At 36.8% G+C, this 21,454-nt stretch overlaps 1 protein-coding gene across 2 annotated transcripts in view; it reads right to left on the reverse strand.

Moving 5' to 3' along the window:
* Window positions 1–1,154: 1,154 nt before the first annotated feature.
* SMN1 (survival of motor neuron 1, telomeric) overlaps window positions 1,155–21,454 on the reverse strand; it is a 32,003-nt gene continuing 11,703 nt past the window's right edge. Inside the window, exons 6-9 of one of the 2 annotated variants that reach the window (XM_007486497.3) lie at window positions 18,855–18,926; window positions 17,768–17,878; window positions 11,700–11,750; window positions 1,155–1,464 (exon numbers count right to left, since the gene is read on the reverse strand). In XM_007486497.3, the coding sequence (XP_007486559.1) occupies window positions 11,703–11,750; window positions 17,768–17,878; window positions 18,855–18,926 (231 nt within the window). In that variant the 3' untranslated portion in view covers window positions 1,155–1,464; window positions 11,700–11,702. Of the gene's footprint in view, window positions 1,465–11,379; window positions 11,583–11,699; window positions 11,751–17,767; window positions 17,879–18,854; window positions 18,927–21,454 lie in introns of those variants that run through there. The other variant, XM_001365196.4, reaches the window with a different exon arrangement.

Genomic DNA, 21,454 nt, shown 5'->3' on the forward strand with positions numbered 1-21,454 from the left:
CTGCATTCTTTCTCTTTTCTTTACCTCTTACACCTAAATTTTTGTAATTTCCCCTTTGTTAGGTGCAATGTTATGAGCCTCTAGTTAGAAGAATCTTTAGAGGTATAAGCTTGATATGTGAAATGATTCATTGGGGAGACTAGGCATGTAAAATTTACTGGGAGATTTCAACATGCTCCTCTCCCATTAGAATCACAGGGGATTGTGTAAGTAGAACCCCCACCCCAACCAGAATCTTGGACTTCCAGCTTATCTGAGTGTCCAACCCAGCTTGGTCCTTCCTCACTCTTCTTTGAGTGCCTGTGTTGCATGATGTGTGGTGTTAAGGGTAAATTTAGGTTTGTTTGTTTTTACTAATATATTATACTTAGGGTTGCCAGGGATTAATCAAAATCCCAATAAAAACAATCAAGTCATATTGGAAATTGTATGGTGGTTTAATTAGTATAGAGGGAAGGAATTAAGAGAGAGGGAAAGAGTATAAGATTTCTCTGGCCTAGTCTGAGTCAAGGGGAGTTCAGAAACCTTCCAGCCACGAGGCCTCCTCTGAGATGAGGGACCTCCTAGGAGGATAGCATTTTAGGAAAGGTAAAGGAAAAAAAAGGAATCAGGGAAGACGCCTCACCTGACCCATGCCAAGACGCCAAAACGCTGCCACGAGCCACACCATTAGTTGAACCCGTCTCTGAGAGAAAGACCCCTAGCTCAATGCCTCTGCCGCCAAAGAGAGCAGCAAGAGAAAGTGACGTAAATATATACTTTTTTATATCACTTCCTGCATGTACCAATGGTAGCTTAAGCTTGACATAGGATAGCCCAAGGGGTCTGTCAGTTGTTTCTTATTTGTCACTTGCTAGCACATGTCTGTCATAGGCCATCCTCCTCAACACTTAATCCTTAAGTAATGCTGTAGACATTCCTGTTTTGTTAGGATTTTTAAAGATTTAATCAGGGTGGAGAAAATCTAAAATTCACAATAGACATTATTTTTTACAATACTAAATTGCTTTTCTGTACCATTATTTGTGTATGAGATATATGGGTTGACCAGAGAGGAACAGCACATTTACTCTTCTGCCTTAGAACCAATACTCATGATTAATTCCATAACAAAAGGTAAGGGTGTAAAAGAAATTGAAGCAAATATGGTACTATTTTTAAAAAAATTAAAAATTTTAAAAGTAAAATTTTATTGACATCAATACTAAAACTGACCAAGTTTTCAACATTCGTGACTCACATCCCCAGTTTTATTCAACTATGCAAACATCCTTTTTTCTAAATATATTTTGCTGATTAATTAAAAACCTGTGTACATCAGAACATATTCAACAGTTATACAATGGACTGCACTCTCCAGTCAAGTCTTCTTGAAGGGGGTGGGGGGTTGGGGGGGAAAATTCAACTTTGTTCTTCGAAACCAGGACAGGATAAAATGCCACTCTCCTTAGGAGAGATCTGGACCTGAATTTAATAGAAAGAAAAGACAACATGCAATCAAACTTTTTTAAAAATAAAAACTCATTTTCTTAATATGACTTTAGTGGAACAAATAAAAGTCATGAATAAAGACAGATATAAATAGAAAGCTCATAATGCTCTTTATATTAACATGACAATTTAAATCTATTATTTTACTTTGTATATGGACAGTGAAATTAATACACCTCAAAGAAACAAGACTATCAAAGGATATTTTTTAAAAGATAAAGATAGAAGTAGAATCATCCTACTAGATTAATAACTTATGATACAACTATCAAAATCATCTGATATTAAAGAGGAAGACTGTTCAATGGAGTAAGAAGAAACTCCAGAAGGAAAAAATATCAGTTTTCATTTCTGTCAACTTGTTTCTTCATCTTTCTAAATGGGGTTCAAATACAGAGTCCTGGGGCAAGTTCTTAACTTGCTCTTATTTATATTTAATGTTTAATAAATAACGTACAGGCAGATAAAAGAAGTCCTGAGTATCTGAGTTATTTTTAAGTATTAAATGTTATATCTCTCAATTAATATTTATTTCTTCCCTCTCCCCCACCCTCCTGTTCCTTGCTCTTATTTATATTTAATGTTTAATAAATAACATACAGGCAGATAAAAGAAGTCCTGAGTATCTGAGTTATTTTTAAGTATTAAATGTTATATCTCTAAATTAATATTTATTTCTTCCCTCTCCCCCACCCTCCTGTTCCTAGGAGAAGATACTTGTAAAAAATTTGCTTAATCAAGCAAAATCAATTCTTATGCTGAACTGTGTCCAAAAATATGTCTAATTCTAAGCCTTCAGTCCATGTCTTCTCATTCACGAGGTGGATTCATTTGTACATCATCTATCTTCTCATGATTGTCATGTTTCAGCTGTTTTTTCTTTAGTGTTGTTGCTAATTGCACAAATTGTTCTCTTGGTTCCCATCAGTCTGCACTATCCTCTGCTTATTTTGAAACTACCTTTTTCATTATAGCACATTTGTATTATTAAGCCATTCCTCAGTTGATATGCACCCACCCCCTTGCTCTCCAGTTCTTTGCCACTAGGAACTGCTATAAACATTTTTGTACAGGGGTCATTTCTTTGATCACCTTGGGGTATAGGCCTAGTAATGGGATCTCTGGGTAAAAATACCTACATATAGTTTTGGGGACAGTAACAAATTATAAGGCTGGAATGATTCACAGATCCACCAACTGTGCCTCAATGTGCCCATTTTTTACAGCCTCTTTTATTTCCATGTCAGTTTTGCCAATCTGATGGTTTTGAGATGGAATGTTGGAGTTGAGTTTTTTTCTTCTTCTAATTTTTGATGATTTAGGTAAGTTTTTTTGCAGATACTATAGAGAGCTTGGATTTCTTGCCTTGAGAATTACCTGTTCATTATCTTTTGTCCATTTATCATTTGGACAATTACTATTAACCTAACAAATTTGATCAGTTCCTTATTTATCTTGGAAATGAAATCTTAACAGGTAAACTAGCTATGAATACCTACCTTCCCTCAAACTGTTTTCCTTTTAATCTTAGGTATAGTATTTTTTTTTAAATAACCTTTATCTTCATAGTAATCAATTCGAAGAGAAGGGCAGCAAGGGCCAAGTATTTGGCCGGCCATCCATCCATCCATCCAATCCATCCAATCCATCCATCCATCCATCCGATACAATCATTTGTACAATCATTTCACTTAACCCAGGAACTGAGGCTGCTGAAGGAAGAAATCAACTATGATGATAAACTGCAGGTCAAAAATATCTTGTATCATGTAGTTAGAGAAATGGTGAGAGCTTTGAAGATCCATGAAGATGAAATGGAGGATCCAGAGAACTGAGTGTCCTTTGATTGGACTGGGGCTCCTCAGCCCCATGTGAAGATCCATCTGCACAATGACCAGCAGAAAAGGCATTTGGAATGTTTGCTGGTCACTGGCACCACAGCTGTACAGGTCCCTGAATCACAGCTACTGTGATTTAATGTTAGTTATAAAGACAAAGGCAGCTCTCTGCTGCCATCTCTGTATTATAGTGTACATGGAGTTTTGTGAAAATGTCAGATTTAAAATGATATATTTATTTTTTAGGAAAAAACCCAAATTCTATGCTATATTTTGATCAGATATAAATGTGATCTTGTACAGTTTGCTAAAATAACTGATATTTTTCACTACATTGTGACAGTTAATATAAGAGTAGTATACAAACACCAGCTATTGCCTGCATTTTGGGAAATTGCTGAATTGCACAGCAGTCGTCGTGTCATAATCTGAAATTTACTGCCACATAAATGTAAAGTTGTAAAATACAAAGTATATAAAGTAGATACTAAAGACAGACACTTCAATACTTTATTGAAGCTATTCAGTGTACAATTAAACATTTTCAAAAGGTGTAATTTATTTAAAATTGTCTCATTTTGGTAAAATTTATGTGGAACTTTTAAAGCTTAATATTAAACTTAATATGCTATGTAAATATATACATATATACATTCAATGATGTATTTTTAAAAAAACATTGGCTTGTTTTATTTATTAAAAAAGTGCAAGCGTTACACGTGGCTTTGTACATTGAAGTTGAAAGGGGTTTTACATTTTCCATTAAAATGACTTTATCAAAAAAATCTATCTGTCTGTCTAAACACACACAAATACACCTAGTTGCTCCCTGATAAAACTCAAAATTTCATATAATCAAAACTGTCTATTTTATCTTTAAAAAAACAATTCTCCCTATTGCAATTATTCAGATACATATGTGATGTATATATAGGGAGTTCGTCTAAGTTTAATTTCTGACCAACCGCTTTCCAGTTTTCTTGGCTTTCTAATAAGTTCATACCCTAATTAAAAAAAAGAAAAAAGCACCAGGATGTAAAAAAAGCACCTGGAGATTCACTCAAAGTATCTTTGTTATAACTTTAGTACCATACAAGGGCAATAGTACTCTGGCCATATTGCTGTACTTTACAAATTTTCTGTTCCATGTAGATTCCATGTTTGGAATATGGCTATCTGGTATAGTGACACCTATCAAAAGCATTACTCTTCAGATTGTGGTATATATGTTGGTGATGGAATACTATTGTGCTATAAGGAATGATGAAAAGAATGATTTCAGAAAAAGACCTCCATGAACTGATGCAGAGTGAAATAAGCAGAACCAGGAAGTCATTCTACACAGTAACTGCAATATTGTGGAACAATCAAATGTGAGACTTGGCCAGTCAGCAATACAATGATCCAGGACAATACTGAAGGGTTGTGAAAAAGAATGTGATCTGTCTCCAGAGAAAGAACTGGTGGAGTAGGAATGCAGAGAAATTATCACTTCTTTATTTGGGTATATGTCCTAACATACCAAGTCTACAAGTTTTAAGGAAAACCCCAATAATCCTTTTGTAGTTTCTGGTCATCACAAAGAGATCCATATGCATCAAAAAGTATTTGAGGATTTTCTGCTGACACAAATTTTGGCAGAGTTCATAAAGAGGATGGACTTTTTGATTCCCCTGATTGATAAGGTGTTTCAAGGGTTCCATTCAGAAATAAGCCACTTTCAATTATATCTAACAACTCCAATGACCTCTACCTGTTATCAGGTTCTTCTATTGCTTGGTAAAGTAATCTATTCCAAAAATGAAGCTTGATAGGTTTTTGACATTGGATTATTAATCTTTCTATAGTTGCTTTGTGATGGCAGCTCTATTGTGAATGTTTTTGTTAGGCATATTTGTTTTGGAACACTGGGTGCTACAGTTTCAATAGGTTCTTCCCATTTAGCTTTGATTTCAGGGTGTAAGTAGTGCTCAACAAATACAGCAACAGTTTTCTTAATATATTTGTGTTCGATGTGTCTTGCCTGGAGGAAACTATCTGTAGGTATTACCCATAATCTATTGATTCATCGTAAACTCCAGAAAGAGCCTAAACACTTTTATTTCAATCTTTGTCATACACTAAGATAATCTATTCAAGTTCAATTTCATCTCATAGCATACAATTTTCTACTTTATTTCCTTTATGAGTTTGTTATTGTATCTGTGATGTGTCTTTTGTCACGGCATGCACAATATGGAAATATGTATCGGATGAAAGCATTGTTATCACCTATATTAGACTATTTACCACCTGGGGAGCAAGGTGGGGAAAGGGAGGTAGGGAGAAAAACCTGAATACAAAAATGTGAGAAAACAATCGTTAAAATTTGTTTCTATGTAACTTTAAAAATTAATTAATAATGTACAGTTGCTCTCTTTGTGGCGGCGGCAAGGAATTGGAAATTATGGAGTTATCTATCAATTGAGGAATGGCTGAATAAATTGTGATACATGTTGGTGATGGAATAAAATTGCTGTAAGGAATGATAAGTTGGAAAGATCTGCCGAACTGATGCAGAACAAAATAAGCAGAACCAGGAGAACATTGTACACAATAACAGCAATATTAGATGATGATTATCTGTGAAAACTTGGCTGCTCTCAGCAATGCAATGATCTGGGACAATCCTAAAGGACTTATGATGGGGAATATTATCCACCTCTGGAGAAAGAACTGTTGGGAGTCATCTTCCACATCAGTACCTTTGGTTTTATTTTGGGGTTTTGATTATGTCTCACTTTGCTCTTATAACAATGACCACTATTGGAAGTGTGTTTTGCATGACAATAAAAAATGGAAAAAATTTAATAAAAAAATTTAAAAAGAAATAATAAAAAACAGAAATGATGTGAGGGATTCATTTGTACAAACTGAGGAAAAGGTTTAAGTGAGTAGAACCAATAGAACAATTTATACAATAACAACAATAAATTGTAAAAGATAATAAAAAATTATATTCCATTCATCCAGTCAAATGAGATGGAGCTTCTTAAAAAACAGATTCAAATTATTATCATTATCAGTCAATCATTTAGCTAACTCTTTCATTTTTCAAAGGACAATAAAAGGTAGGGAAATGAAGTAATTTGGTAAAAATTCCATCCACATTAAGTAGCAGAGCCTGGACCAGTACTACCAAGTTATTGCTCTTACACTTTGTATTGTAATGAGGAAAGGAATGAAGTGGTTTGCAAACAGACAGCAGAGAGGAAAGTTTGCAAAGAGGGACCTTGCCGCATGTCATGGAGTGATATAGGCTCAATTCTGGAATTTGGGGACCTTATAAAAAGTGGACAAAGAGAGAACTCTGGGCTTTGGTTTCCTATCTCTGGGAGAGCTTGAAGTGGACAACTTCCTACTTCTTGCATCTGTGTGAGTCGACTGGGGGTTTAGTTTCCTTTACCCTGTGAAGCCGAAGCTATCTATTGTAATAGGGAGAAAAGACAGGTAGTAGCTTTTGCAAAACGTTGGAGTAGGACTTTTCAGAAGAGGGCTGGCGCATGCATGGAACTAAGAGAGATTCCAGAGTGAGGGGAGTGTTCCTGTCTTTTCAAGGGTCTTGAAGAGATCACTTCCTGTTGTTGATCTGACCGAGGTTACTTGACTTTCTTTGGAAGACATTGATTCCTGATTTCTGTGATTCTGCCACACAGCCATCCAGTCATTGAGTGAGATATCCTGTCCATCTTGCATTCACTGTAGTCAACAACTGAGTTCCTGAATCCAGGGATTTTTTTTTAACCCTTACCTTCCATCTTGGAATTAATATTGTGTATTGGTTCCAAGGCAGAAGAGTGGTAAGGGGTAGGCAATGGGGGTTAAATGACTTGCCCAGGGTCACACAGCTAGGAAGCGTCTGAGGGCAGATTTGAACCTAGGACCTCCCATCTCTAGGCCTGGCTCTCAATCCACTGAGCCACTCAGCTGCCCCACCCCCACACCCCAAGGGATTTGTACCAACTAAGAAGAACCCTACCAGAGCCCAGAGACCTGTCTGTGAGAGTGAGACTGCAGTCATTTTGTTGCAGGCCCCAAGAGGGTGAATTCCTTAGTTACCTCACCCTATAGTTGTAGTGCTGTAAAGAACTACTTTAGTACCAATTGCCCTACATGGGAGAGCATGAGTTTGGAAGAACTGAAAAGGAATGCATGCTCTATCTTTCATACAAATAAGGAAAAACAGTCCGGAAGAGAGGCATGACCTAGTTGAGGACCCAAGAAAACAATTACAGGAAGCAAATAAAAAATTAAAGGAAACTGAGATAAAGGAAGTGAAGGCTGTGGCAGCACTCAGATCTTATAAACTCAGAAATGAGTATACACCCAGGGAGCAAAGGTCCAAATCACTCCATTGTTTCCTGTGCAATAGGCCAGGGCACTTTTTTGTGTGACTGCAAATTCAGGGGGACAATTCTTTAACCAGGAAAACAGGGGCAATAGATTCTCTAATGGTAATTGGTGGAGGCAGAATGCATATGGATACAGATATCCACAATACCAAAGGTTGGAACAGTCAAACTGCTGCTCTCACAATTGCAAAGGATCAAGCAAGCCCCAGACCTCTATAGCATGCAAGAGTTTATCCAGAATGGTGCTGGGCCAAAATTTTCTCAGGTGGCAGGGGCAGGTTGCCAGAAACCTGAACAACAGAAAAGTGTAACTGCTTTATGCAAAGAAATGCAAAGATAATGAAATAATATGGCAAAAGGACTTGGTAAATGGGGAAAATGATAGGACCCATGAGATGCAAAATAACAACATTGAAATTAGTATTGAATGTGCAAAAGAAGAACAAATAGCAACACCAATAGTGACAAAAGTAACAACAGCAAAGAACAAATAGTAACCAATGAGCAAGAAAGCAATGAATCTAAAGCAATGATAGCAAGTGTGAACAATGAACTAAAAAAAGCTGAAGGAAACTGTGGGAAAGCTACTAAGTCCCGGGAAAGCAAAAACAAAAGAAAATCCTGGCAGTGTAAGGAGGTGAAAGCAAATGAGGAGATAGGCTTGGATGACTGGGGGTTAGAGATAAGAGTTCCCAGATCCAATCATGTTGGTCTCACTGATAGAAACATTTTCACCTCCAAATAGCACAGAGCTACACATATCACTAAAAGTGGGGGAGCAAATTTATGATCTTCTTGTTGACATGGGGGCTAGTAAGTCAGTGTTACAAACACCTCCTGATGACTGTAGGGTGATAGGGTTAATAGAAGTGGTTGGAGCTACAGGAAGACCACAGAGAGTATCAAAATTACAGCCTAAAATGGTTTCTTTGGGTCCCCTGTCTGTAGACCATGTGTTTCTTCTCATGCATTCTTGCCCAATGAATTTAATGGGTAGAGACTTGTGCAAACTGAGGGCAACAATCCAGTGCACACCTTCTGGAGATATATCACTTGATCTTCCAGTAGATTCAGTAGAGGCAGAGGGGGGCACAGGGTCAGTCTATCCAATACCTGATGACATCCTTGAAGGTCTTTGGCCTATGTCTTCTATAGATATGGGCTTATTAAAATCAGCAACACCAGTCAGGGTGAGGACCAAAGGTGGACCTCCTCCATGCATACCACAATACAACCTAAGCAAAGAGGCTGTGGATGGAATAAGATCATTTATCAAATCCCTAATACAACAAGGAATAATATCATGCTACTCAGAGTATAATACATCAATCCTTCCAATAAAAAAAGCCAAAATTGGATGAAAATGGCAGACCAGTCCATTGATTCATTCAAGATTTAAGGGTTGTAAATGACCGTATTACAAAAACTCGCCCAGCAGTATCAAATTCTGACCAGGCTTTAGGCCTTTTTGAATTGGCCTTCATGGCTTCAATTAAAGATTCCCTAGCCTGGTTAAAGAATCTATAATTGTCCACGGAATTCAATTCAAAACCCCAGCTTGTATTGGCCATGATGTTAAATCTGGGTTCCCGACAGTTCCATCTATGAACTGTTGTTCTCATTTTGTGAACAGTTCCTGTAACAAAATTTCACAAAATCAGTATCAAAAAGTTTCACTGCTCTTTTGAACTCCCTTATTGTCTTGTGAGGATCATCATAAAACTTAGGAGTGCATCTTCTTATGGAGTCAAGATCTCCAGATGTAAATTGTTTATGGACCCTTACATGTACAATCCCAACATCTGGTTGTACGTATGCGACATCCCTCAGAGGAAACAATGTTGCCATAGCATTATCAAAAATTTGTACTCTACCTCAAGCTTTGTCTGTGTTTGGGATGTGTTGTCTCCCTGCCTGGTTAGTTCCCCTTGCCCTAACTCAGTTCCCTTTCTTGCTTATTTACAATAATGCTCCATTTGATCTGGTGTTACTTTCATTGAAAGGACCAGTTGTTGTAATTCGCTATGAGTCAGGCTCAGCTATGTTTTGTTTTCAGTTTATAGAAACATGCAAGTATCAGTTCCTGAACTTTCTATTATTCTCCACTGAGAGTTCTAAAAAAAAAAAGGCTGCCCAACTGCCTTCTCAGAGATCACTTACACAGGCTTTTTCTCTGCCTGCAGGCCTCAAAATATAAGCAGGCCCAAGTTTTTTTAGCACAGAAAAGTTCCAGATCTCTTTGGTTCTTTCCTTTTTTCTGGCTCTGCCAATTGAAATATCGGAATCTAGATGGTAGCTTTGTAGAAGTGAGATATCAAATGTTGTTGATTACTTGACACCCCACAGTGAGGATAGGCCCTTCAGGCCTCTCACAGGCCCAGAATGCTTATCTGACCCTCAAATCAGGTTTTAAAAAACCAAAGACAGGGTTTGTTATTAACAGTAGCAGGATAGATTAGGAAATAGGAATCCCTAATATAAGAAATTCTAAGTAAACCTCCCCCCTTTCTAAGATCCCTGAAAATGGGTGTCTTCATTTCTTCTGGCTACTTAGATTACTACACTGTCTGGAAATTCCCTGCTAATCCTCCCAGAAGACATTTGCTTAGATATTTATAGTTTGTCAGAGTAATTAAGTTGAACCCTTTATGAGAGGGTTCAAATCCTCATCAGTTTGGGCCCGAGATGGCTTCAGGCCTTTTCCCACAGTCAGTTTACTAACGTGCTGGCAGAACTCTTTACAGCAGTTGGGAATGTTCTCTCAAGACACCAGAACATGAATATATGATAAAGTAGATGACAATGTAGAAAGGATTTCTCCACTAGGACACCAGGGATAGGTAGCTTTGGCTCTACGGGGAAAAGGAAACCAAACCCCCACTCAGCTCACAAAGATACAAGAAATAGGAAATTGTCCACTTCAAGCTCTCCCAGAGACAGGAAACCAAAGCCCAGAGTTCTCTCTATGTCCACTTTTTATAAAGTCCCCAGATTCCAGAATTGAGCCTATATCGTTCCATGGCATGTGGCACGGTACCTCTTTGCAAACTTTCCTCTCTGCTGTGGTTTGTAAATCATTTCATTCCTTTCCTCGTTACAAAATATATACCACATTGCTTATAGCAACTCTCTGATTTAAAAAAATTTTTCTTTCAAATTACATATAAAAATAGCCATCAACATTTGTTTTCTTAAAAATTTGAATACCAAATTCTCTTCCTTCCTCCACCACTCCCTTTTTGAGAAGACAAGAAATTTGATGGGAGAAAGCAACTAACCATGCTCTAACCACATTAATTAGAAATGAAATTCCACTATAATGAACTCCATGAAACATATTTTGTGTGGATAGTATCTTAAAGAAAACATCATTAGAAATCTCATTCCTAGTCTCTATAAACAAAACCAAAGCTGATTCCTAAGCCTTTCTGTAATGAATCTGAATATGAAACAAGGTCTGAAGGGGTGTAAACACTAATATCGACCATCAAGTTTATTTAATTGAATTTTTTTCTCAGAAACAGTATGTGGAGGAAGAAAAAAAACTGATAATCCCACTCTATTCTCTGCTCCTCTGCCTTGATGAATAAAATTGATCACCATGACTCTATGTATGAAAATCACTAGTATTTAAAGGACCACACAATCTACTACATACATTTCCTTTTTTTTCTATTATGATTTGTCATTTTAAAAATATATTTTATTTATTTTGTTTTTTTTCCTCTTTACTTGGATATACACCCAAATGAATACATGCCAAATAAACAAGGGATCAAGTCAGGCTTCTGACATTCTTAATGATTGTCTTTGTCACCTTGTGCTAGGTTCGCACCTTTTTCCCCAAGATGCATCTCCCATTCTGAAAAGGCATAGGAAAATATCTGATTTTTCAAAATTTATTTCAGTAGAACTTAACAAAAATAGGTATATTTAAGAAAAGTGAGAATGACAGTTAGTGCAGCAGTGCCAAACTTACTCCTCAATTGAAGTGCTGATGCCTTCCTTCTTTTTGATGTTGTTTTAAGCCCTGCATAAATGAGACAAAAATATTAAAAAGGGAATATATATTCACTTCATATAATTGTTAAATCTGTGATCAATTAAAAATATTTATCTTTACCTATACTAATATATGGATACTAATTTGTTTTCTAGTCATTTCCCAATTTAACTATCAGCTGTCAGCTGTTTAGACAGATCTGGATCCAAGTAGGACTTCCAGGTGAACAGGGCGGCAGTCTAGACTCAGGACTCTTCCTCTCTTCAGCACCTATTGATACAGACTACCTCAAAAGACCAAAACAGCCAAATTCATATGAACAAAGGTAATCTACAGTAGGGCGCATTGAAGGTATGTGGGATTTGGGCATTTCCACACTATAAGGGGGTGAAAAAGCTTCCACCAAAAGCCAAGCTGATCTATGATCCCTCAACCTACCTATGGAGCCAGAGTCAGAGTTAGCACACGCTAGAATCAGTGAGTGAGCGAGGGGCACCTCTAGGTCCTAGGCAGCTGACTAAGACCACCAAAGACCTACCCCTGAAATTAGCTAGACCTGAAACCCCAGCAGGCTGAAGAATGCAGACAGTGGGCGCTCATGGGGAGAGAGCACAGAGAAGGGCAAGAAACAGTAGAAGCAACAGAGACTGGAGAGCTGGCCTCAGGCAAAAAGCCTTGCTCCATGGCTCCATACACAGAGCCTGCCTTCCTCACTCAGATGTCTGACTATCAAGGGAAGGAAAAACCACCATAGTAATGGCAAAAAGTGCCCAAGAACAACAACTTCCTAACACCAAGAAAAACAAGAAGAAGGGGTTGACCCTGGATAATTTTTACAGAGGAAAAACCCAGGCTACAGAGGAAATAGAAGAGGAAATACAAATAAATGCACCAAAACCTTCTAAAAAAAAAGTAAATTGTCCACAACCTCTTGAAGAATTTAAATTAGAGCTTATCAAAAAGATGGAAGGCTTCTGGCAAGAAAAGTAGGAAACAGTTCAAATAGAAAATAACAGTTTAAAGGACAAAAACTCCCAACTGGAGAAACAGCTGGAAGCCACAGAAAGCAGGATAGACCAAACTGAAAAGGAAAATCAAGATTATAGCAGAAAACCAGGCCTTAAAGACCAGAATTGGGCAATTGGAAGCTAATGATTTGCAAAACAGCAAGAATTAATAAAGCAAAGTCAAAAGACTAACAAAATAAAAGAAAACATAAAATATCACACTGACAAGATGACAGATCAGGAAAACCAATCACGAAGAGACAATTTGAGAATCATTGGTCTACCTGAAAACCCAGAAATAAGCAGAAATCTTGACATCGAAAACTGCCCTGATGTTCTTGAACAAGGGGGCAAAATAGACATTGAAAGAGTTCATAGAACACCCTCTACACTAAATCCTCAAATGACAACTCCCAGGAATGTAATTACCAAATTCAAGAGCTTCCATCTAAGGAGAAAATTTCATAAGAAGCCAAAAAAAGACAATTCAGATATCAAGGAGCACCAATCAGGATTACACAAAATCTGGTAGCTTCCACACTAAAGGACTGCAAGGCTTAGAATATGATATTCAGAAAGGCATGAGAATTAGGTCTTAAACCAAGGATGACCTACCCACCAAAACTGACTATATACTTCCAGGGAAACATATGGGTATTCAACAAAATAGAAGATTTCCAAGTGTTTGTAAAGAAAAGACCAAAACTAAGTGGAGAAGTTTGATATCCAAACACAAATATCAAGAGAAACAAGAAAAGGTAAATAAGAAAAAGGGAAAAGGGGAAAAATGGTTTTTTATTCAAACTTTCTTCTTTAAGGGCTTCAAAAAGATCAAATTATTTATATTAATATATGAGGAAAATGTTATTTGTACCTCTCAAAAATTGTATTCACTATTACAGTAATTAGAAGAATCATTCACAGGAAGAGATTGGGGTAATAATTGGTATAAGATGATACACAAAAAAAAAAGAGACAAAGTGAGGGGGGCATTGAAGATGGCATCAAGAGATACTTGAAGAAATAAGATAAATAGGATAATCTTTATCACACAAAGATACACATGGGAAGGGGAGGGGAAGAATACACTTAAAATAAGAGGAAGAGAATGCTAATAAGTAATACTTAAACCTTACTTTCAGTGAGAGGGAAAAGCATCTAGATCCATTAGGGTATTGAATTCTATCTTACCCTAAAGGGAAAGTGAGAAGGGAAAACCAAGGAGGGGTAGTGGGGGTGAGGAATACAAAAAGGGAGGGAAAGAGATGTGGGAAGAGAACTTAACAGACCCCCCCCAAAAATAAGAAGGGAATAAAAAGGGAGGGGGCAGAAAGAGAAGCATATTAAGGGTTGGGATTAGGGGGACTGATTAAAACCAAACCATTGGTTTAAAAGGATATAGCAAAAGAAGAAAGGACAGAACTAGGAGAGAATATCAAAATGTTGGGGAATACACAAGTGGCCATCATAACTTTGAATGTAAATGGGATGAACTCACACATAAAACGAAAAGAAATAGGAGAGTGGATTAGAAACCAAAATCCTACCATTCCATGTAGGGTAATCCTACCAAAAACACACATGAGGAAGGTAGACACGCATAGGGTAAAAGTAAGAGGATGGAGCCAAATCGATTGGATAGGTAGATGATATCTGACAAAGCCAAAGTAAAAATAGATCTGATTAAAAGGGATAGGAAAGGAAACTACATCCTGATAAAAGGCAATATAGACAATGAGGAAATATCAGTAATCAGCATGTATGTACCAAATGAGAAAAAAACACTATCCACATCCAGAGGAAAAACTATGGGAATAGAAACACCAAAGAAAAGCAACTGCTTAATTACATGGGTCAAGGGGATGTGATTGGGGATATAGACACTAAAGGAACATCCTAGTGCAAACATCAACAGCATGAAAATAGGTTCTGATCAAGGACACAAGTAATACCCAGTGAAATTGCACATCAACTACGGAAAGGGTGAGGAGAGGGGAGGAAAGGGAAAAAATGATTCTTGTAACCAAGGAATAATGCTCTAAATTGACTAAATAAAATTGTTTTTAAAATTTTAAAAAAATGGTAGATCTGAATCATATTCTTTCTTGGTGAGAGCCTTATGCCTAAATGACCTAAAAAAAGGAAGCTCTTATTAAAGGACAAGTAAATTAATTCATCCTAGTTCCAATAAATGGGGAAAGGGGTATGAAGAAAGGAGTGCAGGAAAGTCCATTTTTTCCTGGAAATTCAGCATCAGAAATGCTAATGTACACCCCACACCAATCTGCATTTTGGTTTCTCTGGAGCCATTCATGTACCCAAGGGTTAAAAATATGTGGCTAATGGATTTGGATATTGTATTGGATATATTATCCAATGTATTTGATAACCCTACTGATAAGGACAAGCAGCAAAGCAGAAATTCTGCTGTATCCTGATTTAGTTGTGTAACAGCTAAGAATAAAAACAGAAACAGATAAAAAACTGATGGGTTTTGACTTTTTTAATTATGAAACAAAATCAAGTGCCTTGATGTAAACCAAAATAACCCGCTATGAATAAAGTCAGCAAACATATTTGACCTGACCCCTAAACCAGACATTCTGTAATAAGAAATTATAGAACAGGTGACGGTGGGGAGGTTTGGTTACAAGCTGAACCCAACAACTCTTTATGGTTTGATCCTGGAAAAGTCACAAACTTCTCTGTTCCAGGCAACTCTTATAATACTGTAAGTTGTAGGATTGTTGCATGCCCATCCCAATTCCCAAAAGAAATTTCATACCTTTTAACTTTCATAAGCCATAATCCCAATTTTGCTTTTAAAAATACTATTATTTTTATTTATTTTTTTATTTTATATATATTATATGTAATATATTACATATAATATATATAAAATATTTATATTTTATAAAAATACTATTATCCAGCAAATTGGAAGATAAAGGAACTGCTGAAGGGGCTACAGGAAGTCAGGAACTACTAATAGACTGTTGGTAGACTTAGACTTAGTGAACTGGTCTAAAGATTCTGTATTTTCATTTTGAAGTATACCAGCAAAAGATTAAAATATCAATATCCTTTGATCCAATGATCCCACTGCTAAATAAATCCCAAGGAAGTTAGACTGAAAGAATGGTACCACATATACCAAAATATTCATAGTAGTACCTTTTGTGGTAGTAAAAAAAGAAAAGGAAATAAAAGTTGGTATACATTAATTGGGAAACATCTAAACAAATACATAATTGTTAAATAGCAGATTAATGAATGGGGAATTCAGAGAAACTTGTGTAAGACAAATTAATATTATTTTTATAAAGTTTATTATCTGACAAAATAAAACCATGTGACTAAGTTTTTCTACCTGCTCAAAATCTCCACTCCACCAAAGTTGCAACAGGAAGATAAGAGACCAAGAGGTGAGGCCCCACCCAATTTATATCCTGTCTATGTCAGTACCTAACAACAGGAAGTGAGTGGGGTGCTGGGAATTGTAGTTTTTTTTTAAATTTATTTAAATTTATTTTTTTATTTTTTAAAACCCTTACCTTCCGTCTTGGAGTCAATACTGTGTATTGGCTCCAAGGCAGAGGAGTGGTAAGGGCTAGGCAATGGGGGTCAAGTGACTTGCCCAGGGTCACACAGCTGGGAAGTGTTTAAGGCCAGATTTGAACCTATCTCTAGGCCTGGAGAATTGTAGTTTTGCTGGGGATCATAGTTTTTAGGGTTACAGATTCTAATACCCTCCTGGAAAGATGGATAAAATGATATAGACCAATAATGGAGAACCTATGGCACAGATGCCAAAGATGGCATGCAAAGCACTCTGTGGGCACATCCTGTCACCCCCGTTCTTTACCAGAAAGGCAAAGATGGAGCTACCCCTGTCCCCTATTGTGCCTGATGACTTTTCACATTCCCCTGCCCCTCTGCCCAGCAGCCCAATGGGAGCACTTTCTCCTTCCAGTGTGCAATAAGGGGGGGGGGAGGGCCTAGCACCCCCTGACGTCGGTGTGGGGGAGGGGTCTAACACATGATCTGGGGGTGGGCACAGCACTCAAGTCTGGGTGGGATGAGGGCAGGGCTAGGCACTCAGTTTTTAAAAGGTTTGCCATCACTGATATAGACGAATGTAGATAGAACTGGAAGATTAATGTGATTCAGTTCCTCAAGTCCATTCATTGATCCCTGCAAAAATCTGATAAGAGTACCAAAAGTCAAATAAAATTTTATTTATAACCAAAAAAACTGCATGATTCTTGGTGCCCTCTGCCCATTTCCTTGCTACTGTCTCATTGGTCCCTGAAGAAGCACAAGGAGGCTGGAAAAGACTGATAGCTATTTTAATTTTTTTGTTCCATGGGTGTCTGAGACAATATATAGAGAAGTATATGCTGTATTAGGGAACACCACATATAGCCTGAGCTCCAAATTAAGCTGACCACCTGTTTTTCTATAGTTTATAAGGTAAAAATCTTTAAAAAATTAAAACTCGTTTTTGTGCAGCCCTAGAAATAAAAAATGAAATTAAAATTCAGTTTTAGCTTGTGGGCCACACCAAAACAGGTGTCAGGCCAGTCCTGGCCCTCAGGTCACATTCAGTTTGCCAATCCCTTTGCTATATAGCAACAAAGGAAAGAACATATGAATTCACAAAGAGTGAAATATGGTTCTTCAAAGGGTAAGGGCAAGTTAAAAGACTGATACACATAGGCTGCTACATAAAATCTAAGAGGAATTCTGGAAAAGAAAAGGGGAATTTAAATGTGGCCTCAGCCACTTCCTAGCTGTGTTACCCTGGGCAAGTCGCTTAACCTATAATGCCTAGCCTTTACTGCTCTTCTGCCTTGGAACTAACACACAGTAATGATTCTAAGAAAGAAGGTAAGGGCTTTAAAATAAACATATAAATAATAAATAAATAAAAGGATACCATAACACGGAATAACTCAAATTTCTTTGCAGCTATATAAAAGAAGGCATATGCCCACAGAAAAAATATTCAAGGAAAGGAACAGATTTAACACCTACCAGATAATAACCAGTATGATAGCCACTCATGTACCAGGCTATTAACATACTCCCCAAAGCATCAGCATCTTCAGGAGAATCAGGAGACATGGGAGGTGGTGGAGGAATCAACTGCAAATGGCAAAATAGTTACTATTAGAGACAACAAACAAAAAAGACAGATGGCAGTCTATTTAAAAAAAAAAACATGACACCCCACCTCTACTGCTGCATATAATCTTTTATACAAAATAAAGAACAACTCATAGTATTTAGGAAAGAAGCCAGCTGTGAAGTCAACAAAATAGTTTAAAATGAACAATGTTATTTCTCAGTAATGAAAGAACAAAAGTTATATAAAATAACTTCTTTTCTTTGTTCTTTCTGTTTTTAAAAACCCTTACCTTCGGTCTTAAAATTAATACTATGTATTGGTTCTAAGGCAGAAGAGTGGTAAGAGCTAGGCAGTGGGGGTTAAGTGATTTGTCCAGGGTCACAAAGCTAGTAAGTGTCTGAGATCAAATTTGAACCCAGGACCTCCCATCTCTAGGGCTGGCTTTCAATCCACTGAGCCACCCAGCTATCCCCAATAGAATGTTTTCTTAAACATTATGCTTTTAAAGCCACCAGCATTTTGCTGATGAACTACTTACTACAAATGATCTTAGGATGAATGAATATGGATGAATCATTCAAGACAGAATCTTGAATATTTTTCCTTAGTAAAAATAAATTCCCTTCCAAGCACAGATATATCACAGGGCCTTGTGAACAGAGGGTTATACATGCACATCATAACATGAGAAATAATGTCTTTCTTAGAGAATTTCTATTGGTCTGTCTCTGATACTTCACCATTTAGAAATTAATTCCTTTATGGTTCATAGACATTAAAATGCAGATCCATTTGAGATCTTGGGGCAGCATGAAGGATCTAAGGTAGGTATGCAAAGCAAGGACATGGTTCCAAGCTGAAGCTGGCCCCAGAACAGTTAATTCAAATAGCAATTTTAACTAACCTTAATGAATTAACATAATCCAGGAAACCCTAAATTTTCAGGAAAAGATTCTTAAATAGAGCTCAGATTAATGTGAAATCAGTACTTACTGGTGGTCCTGAAGGAAATGGAGGGGGCCAACCTGTGAGGAAGGGTGGTGGGCCACTGAATTTCAGTCCAGGCTGTAATAAAAGTATTTCAAAAAGAAAAGTGATCAACAAAGGCCTAATGGTCCTAAAATAAAAAGGGTTGAAAATAATATGAAATATTGCCTATAATTTATACTTAAAACAACAATAACTTGAATTTAGTTATTTGATGTTTGCAGAGCACTTCACAAACATTATCTCATGTTATCTTCACCATAACTTTGGATGGCAGATTCTATAATTATCCCCATTTTTCAGATGAGGAAATCAAGCCAGCATGATTTGTGCCCAAGGACACACAGTTAATAAGGCTGTGTACAAATTCAGGTCATACTAACTCCAGGCCCAGTGCCATATATTGACCTAATTATAAAATTACATTTATTCCTGGACATCAGTAACCTAGGCTCAAAGCCAGTCATTTACCCAGCTTCCTGTTCATGCAAATCCTTCAGAAGGGGCAGGTAAATTTTTTACTGCTTTAATTTTTAAAATATTTTTTCATTCAAAAATAAAACAAATTAAAAGGTTGAAAAAAGGGCAGTTGGGAGTCATTTTGTTTTCTCATATCTACCAAACATAAATGCTCTAACCTTTTGCTTAACTACAGGATTATAATTTTCATATAATCTCACCTCACCAATTAGGCATAATTATTGAACTGAAATGATCAGTTGATCAATGGGTCAATGGAAAAAGCACCAACCCAGGAGACTGGAAAACCTGGGTTCAAATCTGTTCTTGTACACTTTCTAGCAATGTGACTCTGAGCAAGTCACTTAACTCTATTTGGCCTAGTTCCTGCCCTTCCACCCTCGAGTTATTACAACAATAAAAAGTAAGGCTTTCTTTATATTTAAATTTTCAAAAAAAGTTGATCAATCTTGATTTTTCTTCCAAGATTACTTTCTGAATTTTTTGATAATTATAGACTCAATGTGTGCCTAATAGTAATGTCTTCACTGAAAGTTTTAATAGTCAAATTGTCATCCAAAAGAAATGACTGTATATCTCTAAAACACAGGATGAATTTCAAATGAACCCCAAGATGAGTAATTTTAACCCTTGATTTGTCTAATAAAAAAAATAGTTCCAAGCCAACGAAGGCTGACCAATGTTATTGGTTTTTTTATGAGCAAATTTCCTAAGAAATTATACAAAGCTTGATTTTGGGTTTTTTTTTTAAATGATCTTATGATTTCACTGATATAAGGAACTCCCAGTAAGGAATCTGTCAAATCTATCAACAAACATTTATTAGGCAGTCAATATTAAAAGCCATTCCTTTTGAGAAGAATTTTAGGTAAAGAAGATGCTGCCTCGAAGCCTCCAGACCACAAGCTGCACAAAAATTAACTTTGGGTGTAGTTGATTGAACATTTATTTGTATGTATACTTTCATGCCAAAGAGGACTGCCCCCTAACTGGCTTTTTGTCAATGCATCCAGCAATTATTGGTTTTGTTCTTTTTTTTCTCTTATCCTCAAATTATTGTAATCTTTAAACTAATTATGTTTTTATGATCCTTTGGGGAAGGACTTCTTCCCAGAAGATGAAACGGGGGAATGTAAAAAATAGACTCGAATACAGGACTACAATCCCCACAACTCCTTGCTCCACTTCCCCAGAATGCTTTGTAATCTCACGCAATTCTGAGGTGGGCCGAGATCAAGGAAGGATTTAAGCTGATGGCAAAGGCTTTTCCTCTCTTTTTTTGGACTTCCGTTTGGAGCAGACGTGGCTCTTTCCATAATGTAGGTGAGGTCTTGTCTAGGCCTCTGGCCTAGGCACATTTTCCTTATCCTGTATTTTCTTTAATTCTTAATTTCTAATAAACCTCTAAAAAATATAATACTCCTTGCAGAGAGAAACTAATTTCTACCTGCCTCAGTCTCCCCATATTCCTAAATTTTAATCTTTACACTAGGCAATGGGGGTTAAGTGACTTGCCCAGGGTGTGAGGCCAGATTTGAACATAGGACCTCCCATCTCTAGACCTGGCTCTCAATCTACTGAGCTACCCAGCTGCCTCCTAAAGCAATAGTGGCTAGATTGGTAACAGGCAAAACAAAAACTTTATAGTGATCTAATAATAAAAATAATCAATAATAGTTTATTTTCTTTCCTCTAAATTTCTCAGACTGAGTCCTTGAGAAATTATAAAATCATTTTTCATTCATAAAAGCCTTTGCCACATAGTTTTAGCTAAAATGATAAATATTAAGTTTCTGATTCTTATTATTATATTCACTTGATCATGTTGACCTCTGCCAAAATGACTAATATTAATGTACATTTCTTAACTACTTGAGTGGATCTGTTACTTTAAAATAATAGCAGCTCCCTTTTATATAGCTTGTTAGTTTACAAAACACTTTAAACAGCTTATTTGATCTTCACAACAACCCTTCAGGATGGGAAAGGGGTGCTATTTGTCTACAGCCTTCAGGGAAGAATAAACAAAAGTTAGCCTAGATAATTCTCTCTTTTTTAAACCCTTACCTCCCATCTTGGAGTCATTACTGTGTATTGGCTCCAAGGCAGAAGAGTGGTAAGGGCTA

This window comes from Monodelphis domestica, chromosome 3 (assembly GCF_027887165.1).
Source record: "Monodelphis domestica isolate mMonDom1 chromosome 3, mMonDom1.pri, whole genome shotgun sequence".
NCBI lineage: Eukaryota > Metazoa > Chordata > Mammalia > Didelphimorphia > Didelphidae > Monodelphis > Monodelphis domestica.